Genomic DNA, 12,155 nt, shown 5'->3' on the forward strand with positions numbered 1-12,155 from the left:
TCTCCCTGTCTAGGGCAAGTTACCACAATCGTTATTTCCCAACAAGTATTCCTGGCCCACGTCACGTGAATTTATTTTCCAAGACAAAGAAAATAAAATCCTCTTCAGCCAAACATTGACATTAGAACAGTCTGAGCGTGAGGCAGTGTTTTCACATCTGTCGTTTGCTGAAAAGTTCGGGACACACTCGATTTGTGGTTGTCTCGCTTTCATTTTTGTGTCTGGATCTGACTACTGACCGCTACAGAGTGACAGAGCAGACAAGAGCTTGTCCTGGGAGGGTGGCCGCTCAGCCTGGGTGTATCTCCCCACTAATGATCTTGGTGAGGTACTTTGTCTCTTTTAAGTTTTGATTGTGTGGATTAAACGATAGAGAGCTTTACCATGGGATCTGGCACCTAGGAACTGAGTGTAGAGCCACCTGCCCAGGAATAAGAACTGACACTCCATGTAGAACAGGTAAATGGGTCACTGAGATCTGCCTGCCTCTGCCTCCCAAGTGCTGGGATTAAAGGTATATACTACCACCGCCCAGCTATGTCATAGTATTTTCAACCCTCCCGTTGAGTAACATTTCATAGTAAACTGTCCTATTTCATGGGTATGTGTGACCTTGTGGATATGCTTTGGGAATGCCTTGGGACTCAATCAGCCTTTATGCCCCCAGGAAGCCCCGTGTGCACTCACAGTAACAGAATCTGCTGCTTGGGAGAGCTCCTGCTCTTAACTTAGTGTTCTGTTTCCTCAATCTTGTAATTCTAAATGGTTTCTGTAGTAGGGCACCCGCATTTCTGGTTTTCATGGTACTCACAAATGAGGTGATCCTTAATGTCACAACAGATCTGGTGCAGATCCTGAGGTTTTGTACTTCTGACAAGATTCAAGGCGACTGATGTTTCTGGCCTTCAGATCATAATTTGAGGTGCAAGACTGCAGTGTGGTAAAACAGCTTGGAAGGAATGTGAAATGCAGAGCTGAAGCCCATGGTAGCTGAGATATGGGCCCTAAACTGCTAAGTGTGAGGTGCGTCTGTAGGTTCCATAAGCTTCAGTATTTGGAGTTATTGTTGTCACAGCAATTTAGCCTTACCTCAGTGAAAGATGTGGGCTAGAGGAAGCCGCCTGTGAGATGTGCAGTGGAAACAGCTCCAGGCAGAGTCAGCCTCCCTTCTCCTGCAAGGCCAGAGGGTACTCATGGAATAGTGTTTCAGTTCTATGGTTTTAGAGACTGAGTTTGAACCATAGGAAAAAGGTCTCTTAGACCTCACAGTGCAAGGGTTGTACTTTGAGTCAGGAACAAGGGGTGGAAAGACCAGTGTATCCATTGCCAGGACTCCAGGGGCTCCTCTTCCCAAAGACAAAATGAGGTGGTAGCTAAAGGGTATAAGGCCTGGGAGCCGAGAAGAGGGATGACAGCACTGTCTTAATTAGAGTTTCTACTGCTGTGAACAGACACCAACAACTTGACAACTATTATAAAGGAAAACATTTAATTGGTGCTAACTTACAGTTTCAGAGGTTGAGTTTATTATCGTCATGGTGGAGAGCATGGCAGTGCACAGGCAGACATGGTGCTGGAGAAGGAGCTGAGAGTCCTACATCTTGATCTGCAGGTAGCAGGAAAAGCACCGTGAGCCACTGAGCCTGAATAAAGCATCTGAGACCTCAAAGCCCACCCCCACAGTGACTCACTTCCTGTGACAAGGTCACATCCATTTCAACAAAGCCACTCACTCCTCCTAATAGTACAGGTCCCTGTAGGGACACATGAGTCTATGGGGCCATACCTTTTCAAACCGCCACAACGACTGATTGATTGGGTGGGCAACTTGAGATCTGAACACCGGTCTGGAAACAGCAACAAAATAGGTGGACAGACCTCACTCAGTTCAACAGGGCAGGAGGTGGCCTGGTGGGCCCTGTGAGGTGTTGGATTGGGTTGCCAGAGATGGAAAGTGAAGAGCTCTGGGAAAAGCCCTTCTGTCAGTGAAGGGACAGGAGGTAGGAAACAGGCGGACTTAAAAAGGGAGGAGTCAGTAGCAGGAGATCAGCAGCAGCAGCAGGACAAATGAAGCAGGCATGGATTTGGGACAGTGCCCCTCAGAACGATGAGACTTGGCAAGCATGTGGCTGTAGGCCACTGGATGGAAGGTAAAGCTTGTGGGGTGTCATGAGACAAAGGCAACAAACGGGAAACCCCTCACTGAGGTGTCAGTCAAGTGCTTGTCAGAAAGCAGCCTCTGCATGCAGCTAAACCTAGTGACAGGCAGCTGGGGTTCTAGCAGCCTTCCTGGGAATTTGCCCCCAACAGGGCACTGCCAGGGAGGGGCAGGGAGAGCCAGCCATGGAAAGAAAGGTAAGATACATACTTCTGAATCCCTTGGCAATCTAGCTGGGCTGCCACTGAACCTGTGGGAAGCAGACTTGGATTTTGTTAGTCCTAAAACTCTCTGGGGTGAGGGTACCGGGGGTCCCAGAAACACCAGCTGGAAAGAAGCCAAGTGTACAGAAGCAGGGGTCTTATTTCGGGCTTGCCTTGGCAGCGCCCTCTTCTGGCAGAGAAGACAAATCACAGGAGGGCACGGGGGCTCAAAGTGGAATTGAGTACTTCAGGGGAGGAGATGGGTGAAGTTATATTTTCAGAGGAAAGACAACTGAAAAGAATAGAAGAGCTGGGCACTGTTGCTCCTTTGGTGGCTGGCTGCATCTCCTCCACCTCTGCCTCTCTTCTTCCTGTCTCTCTCTTGGATTTCCTGTCTGGCTAAAACCTGACTCACCATAGGCCAGAGCAGCTTCTTTATTAACCAATCATAGCAACAGATATATTCACAGCGCACAGAAAGACCATCCCACAGCACTAGATGCCAGCAGACCAATAATACCTCGGCCACCTGGCAACATATTGATTAATAGGAATGGGTTGAATTAAGTTGAAAGACCTAGTTAATATAAACTGAAGCCATAGGCCATATGGTTTGTAAATAATATAAGCCTCTGTGTGCTGTGGGATGGTCTGTATGTCAAATGTGTTCCTTTGATTGGTCAATAAATAAAACACTGATTGGCCAGTAGCCAGGCAGGAAGTATAGTCGGGACTAACAGGAGAATTGAGAGAACAGGAAGGCGGAGGGAGACACTGCCAGCCGCTGCCATGAAAAGCAGCATGTGAAGATGCTGGTGAGCCATGAGCCACGTGGCAAGGTACAGATTTATAGAAATGGATTAATTTAAGATGTAAGAACTAGATAGATAAAAGCCTGAGCCATTAGGCCAAACAGTTTAAATAATATAAGCATCTGTGTGTGTATTTTATAAGTGGGCTGTCAGACTGCTGGGGCTTGGCAGAGAAAACTCTTTAGCTAGATCTGTGTGTTTACTTGGGACCAAGCAGTTGAGGGATGTGGGTGGGAGAGATTTGTCCCAACTGCGGGGCCAGGCAGGACCAGAGAAACTTATTACTAATGCCTTTAATCTCAGCACTTGAGAGGCAGAAGCGGCAGATCTCCATAAATTTGAGGACAGCCTGGTTTACATAGTGAGTTCCAGGACAGCCAGGACTATGTAGTGAGACCCTGTCTAGAGAAAAACCAAACACTGAAAGAATAAAGGAAATGTGAACATAGAGCAGAGTAGTTCCCAACAGAACATCTCCAGTTCCTGTGAGGAGGTTCAAACAGAGGTGAGGGAGAGGGAGAGGGGATAAGCTCTGTCTCGGAGTTAGGACAAAAGGAATTGGGGGCAGAATAAATAAGATTGGGGAGACAGTGGTGGCAGGGTGGCTCTGTGACCAAGCTCAAAGCACTGGCCTTGAGGGTAGTGTGGCCATGGACTTGACTCCAGGAGAGTGTAGTACTGAGCGGGCAGGTCCGTGGTCAGATTCCTACAGCAGAGTGAGGCCCCAAGTCGGGTTCTAGATTTTCATGAAATGCAGGAAAAGAGAACAAAAGATCAGAGAAAGGACGAGCTGTGAGGCTGAATAAAGCAAGCCTTCCAAGGCTTTATAAATATGAGAGACATTAAAGTCTGCACCGTGCGGGAGAGGGTGGTTCAGTGGGTAGCACTTGTCTGAGGAGCATGAGGACTAGAGTTTGCATTCCCAGGGCCCACATAAAAGCTGGGCAGGTGTGGTAGCTGCCTCTAACCCCAGTGCCCAGGGAGCAAGGACAGAGAGCCAGCAGGAGCAGGCAAGCTGCAGCTTCAGAGAGAACTGCCTCAGTAAACAGAAGTGCGAGCGACCGAGGAAGATACCCATGCTGGTTAGTTGTTGTCAACTGTACACAAACTAGAGCCAGGAAACAGTGCTCCACTGTAGTCTCTGTTTCAGTGACGGCCTCTAGGTTCTCGCCTTGGTTTCCTTTGGTGACAGACTGTAACCTCTAAGCCTGGTAAACCCTTTCCCCTACAACTGGTTAAAGTATTTATCACAGCAACAGAGAAACAAAGTAGGACAACAGCCAACATCAACCAAGAGGCTTCTGTACCTCCACACACTAGCAAGCATGAACATACACATGTCATAGGGTCACTATTGCTGTGATGAAACATCATGACCAAAAGCAAGTTGGGGAGGAAAGGGTTTATTTGACTTACACTTATAATCATAGTCCATCACTGAAGGAAGTCAGGACAGGAACTCAAACAAGACGGGGACCTGGATGCAGGAGATGATGCAGAGGCCATGGAGGGGTGCTGCTTACCGGCTTGCTCATCATGGCTTGCTAGCACCACCAGGTGAGGGATGGCACCATCCACAATGGGCTGTGCCCTCCCCCATCAACCACTAATTAAGAAAATGCCCTACAGCCAGATATTTTTAATTTGTGTGTGTGTTTGTATGTGTATGTATAAATTTTCTTTACAACCCAATCAAATTTGCCCTCTCTCCCCTCTTCCAAGTTCCTATACCCTCCTCTCCGACCATCCACTCCTCCACTGTTTCTCTTCAGATACAGGTGGGCCTCCCATGGATATCAGCCAGCTACGGTATGTCAAGTTGCAGCGAGATTAGGCACCTCCTCTTCTATTATGGCTGGATTCCAAAGCAGGCAACACAGTCAGAGACAGACCCTGCTGTCACTGTTAGGAGTTTCACATGAAGACCAAGTTACACAACCTCCAGCAGGATCTTTTGGAGACATTTTCTCCATTGAGATTTCCTCCTCTCTGATGACTCTAGCTTGTGTCAAATTGACATCAAACCAGCCAGCACAGTACTCTCCCACACACCATACTCATATAAAACATTTTTAAACAGTCTGGTGTGGTGGCACATGCTTGTAATCCCAGAACTTGGGAGCCTGAGGCAGGAGGATCTCTTGTGTTCAAGACTAGCTTGAGTAACATTGTGAGACCCTGTCTCAACAACCACCAATTCTTAGCATGTGACAAGTAGAACATGTGGACAGAGAAGTCTGTTCACCAGTATGGAAAGGCCAGGTCATCTATTTCTTAGCTGTGCAGTATGAGAAAAGCATTCAGAGTTCCTATCTAAGGAGGAAAGTGCTCAGACTCCTGAGGAGTGTGTAGGTTGTACAGCCAGAATAGGCTTAGAAGGACAGTGGCTTTTTCCCCAGAACAGGGATGTCAAAGGCCACACAAACAGGCTGCATCTTGGTGTTGATGCTGTGTCTGTATCCCCAGACACAGTTTTCCCTGTGATATTTCTCTGGACTCAATGTAAGTCAAGCAGAGGTGTGCTGGCTGGTTTTGTGTCAACTGGACACAAGAGGGTCATTGGAGAAGAGGGAGCCTCAATTAAAAATGTGTCTATAAGATCTGGCTGTAGGCATTTTCTTAGTGATTGATGGGGGAGGGCCCAGCCATTGTGGGTGGTGCCATCCCTGGGATGGTGGTCCTGAGTTCTATGAGGAAGCCAGCTGAACAAGCCACGAGGTGCAAACCAGTAAGCAGCACCTCTCCATGACCTCTGCATCAGCTTCTGACACAAGGTTCCCGCTCTGTTTGAGTTCCTGCCCTGACTTGCTTCAGTGATGTGGAAGTGTAAGCCAAACAAACTGTTCCTTCTCTAAGTTGCTTTGGCCATAGTATTTTCTCACAGAAATAGTGACCTAAGACGAGAGGAAACTACTTGGGAATATTTCTTAGGATGGAGAAGTTGTGCAATACTGGATTTGTCTCGGTGCTGCTGAGGAGTGAGCAAGATCAGGTGATAGCTGCAAGGGCAAGTCCTCCTATGGTTGTGTACCTGGTCCCCAGAGACAGGGAGCACAAGGCTGTGGTATGAGAACAGGTGACTGGACGTGGTTGACAGGGAGTAAGGGCCTGGACATCGAAAGGCCTGCAAATAACAACATACCCATAGCACAGGAGCCCAGAGAAGGGATCATGCCAGATTCTGTGAGAGTGTTGTCTGCCCTGTGTGAACCCAGAAATGTCCTTCAATGACAGATACTCAGGCTCAGCTCCAGTTCCATGTTAGTGTTTATTACCCTCTTTTCAAGCAAGTAGTTACTACTCCAAGAATAACACAGTTTTGAAACTCTTGGTCCATACTCATGTGAGATAACTATTGTGTGTTCCCAAGCAACTCCAGTGTTCATGGGAATGAAGAACCCCAGACCCTGTTTTCAAGGCCCACATCACAGCCTCCTGAGGCAGTAAGAAGGATGCTCAGTATTTGTCAGGCAGTCCTTTAGGTCTGTAGTGATCGGGGTCATTGCCACTGCGGCCCCATCTGTTTGCTTCCTGGTCAGCCATAGAGTCCTCGTGTCCACGGCCTATGAAACTCTGAATGCCTTCTCTTGCATTACTAGGAGAAGCAGAGATGGAGGAGATCTATCACCAAGCTTCATGGCCACAGTAGACACCCCCAGTTCTCTCATTTGCATGGTATGGATTTAGGAGGAACCCAGGAAGGCCAGGCAGGAGGTCAGCCCAGACTGGTCACCCCACACTAGTTGAACACCAGAAACACTGGTGATGATGAGAGTCATTCCCTGTCTACATTTGGGAGCAGGCTCACATAGCATGGCTGTGTGCTGACTGCCCAAACCCAGGGTCTACACTGGGCGTAGATGGAGCCGGTACCGGGATAAGGAAGAGTAGGAGGGATCTAAGATTAGCATGACACTCTCCAGAACTAATCTTTTACTACTTCCCCCAGAAGTGTCAAGCCCTGCTACCCAGGTCCAGTCTTCCAATCAATCTATGTTTACCTGATGATTTCAGCAGCCCAGGCTCCTCCTGGTCCCCTTTGGGCTGCATCATAATTCCCTCTAGCATGGAAGTATTTGTCTGAGTTTTTCCAGTTGGCCTCCTTCATGTCAGAGTAAGCCCGCCACATATCCCCAGCCCCTAGATGGGAAAGACAGCAGGAACATGAACCTTAAAGCTCTGCCCATGCCTTAGAGAGGATGAAAGGGATGAAAAGAACTCATGGTTTGAGCCTGTGGTCAGAGCAGCTGAGAGCGTGAATGGAAGATCATCTCCTGATCCTCACTGTCGTCTCCTAGTAACTCAGGAGGGCCATTATGGGACCCAGCTGCCCTGTGTTCACCTTTCTTCCACAGTGCTGCTGTGAGCTGCCCCTCACCTGGGTGGGAAGCAGCCAATGAGGCAGCACAGTGTCATTACATAGCAGAGTGTGTCAGCTTCAGTATCGTGGAAGTGTTTGCTACAGAGTCGTCAGCTTCTGCCACTGGACCTCAAAGCACATTTCCTTAGTAGTGCAACCTAGTGTCTCTACAGCCATTGAAAATGCCCTGTGAGCACGCCACCTCCAAGCAAGGGCCAGTGTTTCTGGAGGCAGCTACCCTCAGCTAGGAAGTCCCATCCTGAGGTGACTTAGTATACAGAAGGCAGAGGGGGGCTGCACCCAGGGAGCATCGACTCTGATCCCTAAGATTTCTGTCCTGACAGAGAGCATGTGCACCACAGTGACACTGTCATCTCTGCCCTTGGACTAGACTGCACAGGTTCTGTGCTGTCTTGAGGGAGCTTTGAAGCAATGATCTCAGCTGTGGCTGCAGGTTCTGATCCTCTGAGGAGACACTGAGAGTCACCATGCCAGGCCACACCCAAGGCCAATCTTGAGTCTCTAGGTGCAGGGGGATGACTGGTCCAGACCTGGGTGGTGTTACAACTCTCTAGGTGATGCCACTGGTACCTTATATTGGTCACAAATGAATGTAGAAAGTGTCCGGCAGACTGACAGACAGGATTGTCCTCAAGCATAGCTAGGTTGTGATCTCTGCTCTGCCCCCTGCTGTAGGCAGTGCATTTCAGGAAGTCTTGCCAGAGTCCCTGGTCCATCCTGACAAGCAGGACAGTGAGTCCAACTCTTCTGAATGCTCGGGTGTTGTATAACAGGTGGTGTTAACGAGGGTCCATGGAATGAAGACACAGAGGCACCTCAAAGATGAATCTTAGCCTTTTCCAACTGCAAGGTGGATTCATCTGTCTGGACTGAACCACTGTAGCTTAGCAAAGGGCCCTTTCATTGTTATACAATTTACACCTTAGTAAGTCAATTCCATTTACCAAAACCTCTTATCTAAGCCCCCTAAAGGGACAATGCCAAATACAAATTCTCAGTAAAGGAATACTACAGTGTTTTGGGTTGGTCCTAAACCAAGTTTGCATAGGCTTTAAACCTCTTAGGAAACTCTCAGATAAGACTTCAAACAGAGGGTACCAGAGACAGGAGCTAGCAATCACAAAAGGCAGATCAAAGCTAGGTGCTAACACTCCGGAATCTGCAGGAATTCTCCCAACACTCAGGAGACCCCTAGAGGGTCTCTCAGTCCCCAAAGCCTTACCATGGTAAGCCTCGCTAAGGAATGAAAACCAGCCTTGACTGCTGACTCCCAGGACCAAGGAGCAGAAAATGAGTCCAGTGAGAAGCTTCATCCTGCTGAAATGAAAGGACAGGCTGAAGGAGATGCCCACAGTCTGGCGCCTCCCTCTTGGGTGTCTCATCCACAGACGCCCTGGTTGTTCTGTCTTACTGATGTTCAGTAGTGTCCTAGCAGTGGCCCCTGGAGACCTCACAGCAGGACCGCGCTCAGAGCCACAAGGTCTCAGTTCTGACCCCAACCTGCCTGCTGAACTGTTTATGAAGGCAGCAGGCAGTTCTGATGGAGCTGCAGGAGCAGAGATCACCACTCCCTCCAGGAGCCTCTGATTCAGCAGGAAGCATTGTGCCCCCTCAGCCGGCACAAATCCCACACCAGGTGAACGGAAGTGAGGAATTCCCTTGAGAGGAAAGCACACTTGCTGAAACACAGCACACACTAAGTATCTGTGCATAGGTTTGTCCCTCACCTGATGTCTGGTGGGTAGAGATGGGTGGTTGTGGCTGTCAGTGAGAGGAGGCTGGTATTTATGCTGAGCCTCCCTGCTGGGGTCAGGGGCAGAGAGAGACAGGCATGGTGCTTGGGGAAACTCCCAGCAGGTCATTTCTTCTAAAAGGCTGCAACAGAAATCTTGCTCCATCCACAGGTCATTTCCTGTAATTGTGCAATGTGAACACACTATACACCTTTGTCTTTTCAGTCTTCTAGGTCAGAGTACATACTTTTTAATACTGATAGAACTGAGGATGCTGAGAGTCAAGGAGTGGCCATCTCAGTAGAGGATCAGGGCTCCTAAGGATAGGAGAATAATTCCTGTAGCCAACACTTGCTTTCCCAGGCATTGCCTCAGGTTGGTTTTTATTTTTTTAACCTGGAACTGACACTTTACCTTCAGTCAGTCAGTCAGTCAGTAAGTCTCTCTCTCCCCCTCTCTAGTTTTTGAGACAGGGGTTCACTGTGTAGCCTTGGCTTTCTTGGAACTTACTCTGTAAACCAAGCTGGCCTAGAACTCACAGATTCACCTGCCTCAGCCTCCCGAGTGCTGGGATTAAAGGCCTGTGCCATTACTGCCCAGCTGGCCATAGGTCTCTTTTTCATGTCTAAACTAAAATTGCAAAACTGACCAGCCAGCCCCACCAGACATTGTGTGTTTCCAAGGCACCTGTAGCATTTTCACTAGCATACTCCGCTCTCAGCTCTTAGGGAGGCACCTCTATTTCTACGTTCTTTGTGATGTGACAAAAAGATTAACTAAACTGTCTCACAGGGACAAGGTATTAGAGGGGCCCTACTCCTTTCTCAACTCAGTCCTAGGAAGGAGCATAAGGTCAGGGCTAAGGCTTTGGGGAATAAGGAAATAAGAAACCCGTAGAAGGGAGGAAGGAAGTACCATTTCTCACAGAGAAGAGCAGCCAGCAGAGGTGGTGGTGGTGGGGTGAGGGAAAGCTAGGTCAGGCACTGACAGATGAGCCCAGCTCTCAGGGCTGTATTTCCCAGAGGATCCCTCTTAGCCCTCTCATCAGTGTGAGTTGGAAATCTCAGGGTCATCAGGGGTAGGAGATGAGGGCTGGCATTACACCAGCCTGTACATGTAGGAACACAGCCTGCTGCCATCCAGAAAATAAGCTCTCTTGCTCTTCTTAAGCAGAAATATTCTAGGGAGAGGGTTCTGGACACCACAGGCAGCCTAGACAAGGTGACATCATTACAAACTGAAGATGGATGGAGGAGACGGACTGATTCTCTGCCTGAAACTAGTTTCTTGTTCCTCCTCCTTTTGCTGGGTTTGGTTCATCCCAGCAGAGAAGCTCATTTAGTCTCTTCTTTCTGATGTTCACTCTCCTGTCATCCTGCTCTTCTTCCTTGGTATGAATGAAAAACAGACTTTCAAACTCCCCAGGGTACGTAGCATGTGGGAGGCGAAGAGAGGGGCATCAAGATTCTACCTGACTTTACAGATGTCTTATGTGCACACATGCCATTAGCGAATAAAAGAGGTCAGTTACGGCCCCTGTGGCCTGGCCAGCAAGTTAGGAATCTGACTAGTCTACCTTCTTTGTTGGAGGTTAAAGATTCAGAAAGTAGTAACAAAACAAAAAGTCAAACCCAACTGTAGCCTTATGACAGATGATGTTTTGTTTACATAATGATTCCAAGGACTCCCACATTGTAACTTCAGAGTGACAGCAGAAGTTGGGTCTGTACTGTCCCTGCATGTATGTGGTATTTGTCACACCACCTGGAGGGTGGTCAGCAGCCACTCATCACCATGTTTGTCCTAGTGGGACTTGCAGAACTGGTACACTGGGCTAACACCATCCCTGTACTGAAAGGTCCGGCCTCGTGGTGTTTATGTTGCAGAGACCATTAAATAAGCACACGACACAAAGCAGGCCACCCTCAGTGTCTGGATTTAAATTATCCCTGGTGATTGTTGGGAAGAAATGGTTTTATGATCAGCCATAGCAACTTTTTGAATACCAATCATTTTCACTCTTTCACAAGATAAAATAATAATAATCTCAGGCTGCAATGATGGCCCAACGGTTAAGAGCATTTGCTGCCCTTTCAGAGGACCTGAGTTTGTTTCCCAGCATCCATGTTAGGCATCTCAAAACTGCCCATAACTCAGTTTCAGGGTATCAACACTCCTGTCTCAGCAGGCTCCTGCATGTGTATGATGTACATAAACTCACACAGACATACATATGTACATATTAAATAATAAAAACAAATCTTTAAAAATAATCTCTAGTAAATTTTTACAAATATTATCAGAATCAATTTTTACAAATATCAGAATCACTTGAAAATACATTCAACAATCCACCAAGGATTTTTATATAATAAAATGACTAACTACCCTAATTGTCATGAGAGAGCTTTTATCCAGTAATTGATGGAAGCAGATGAAGAGATCCACAGCCAAGTACTGGGCTGAGCTCCTGGAGTCCTGCTGAAGAAAGGGAGGAGGAAATGTATGAGCCAGGGGCGTCAAGGTCATGAGGGGGGAACCCACAGAGACAGCTGACCAGAGCTTGTGGGAGCTCATGGACTCTGGACCAACAGTTAGGGAGCCTGCATGGGACCGACCTAGGTCCTCTGCATGTGTGTGACAGTTGTGTAGCTTGGTCTGTTTGTGAGGAGGCTCCTAGCAGTGAGATCATGACCTGTCCCTGGTGCTTAGCTGGCTTTTGGGAAACTGTTCCCCATGCTGGGATTACTTCATCCAGCCTTGATGCTTTGAGAGGAGCCCGGTCCTTCCTCAACTTGATGTGCCATGTTTATTCATGCCCAAGAAAGGCCTGCCTCTTTCTGAATGGAGATAGAGGAGGGGTGGATG

General features: G+C 48.1%; 1 protein-coding gene across 1 annotated transcript; it reads right to left on the bottom strand.

The window, feature by feature from the left end:
- Positions 1 to 6,629: 6,629 nt before the first annotated feature.
- Positions 6,630 to 8,867, bottom strand: LOC131922698 (serum amyloid A-5 protein-like). Its single transcript, XM_059277544.1, has 3 exons — positions 8,777 to 8,867; positions 7,175 to 7,313; positions 6,630 to 6,768 (listed from the first exon to the last, which is right to left on the bottom strand). The coding sequence occupies exons 1-3, from the start codon at positions 8,865 to 8,867 to the stop codon at positions 6,630 to 6,632; spliced, it is 369 nt and encodes a 122-aa protein (XP_059133527.1).
- Positions 8,868 to 12,155: the final 3,288 nt, after the last annotated feature.

Source organism: Peromyscus eremicus, chromosome 1 (genome assembly GCF_949786415.1).
Source record: "Peromyscus eremicus chromosome 1, PerEre_H2_v1, whole genome shotgun sequence".
NCBI lineage: Eukaryota > Metazoa > Chordata > Mammalia > Rodentia > Cricetidae > Peromyscus > Peromyscus eremicus.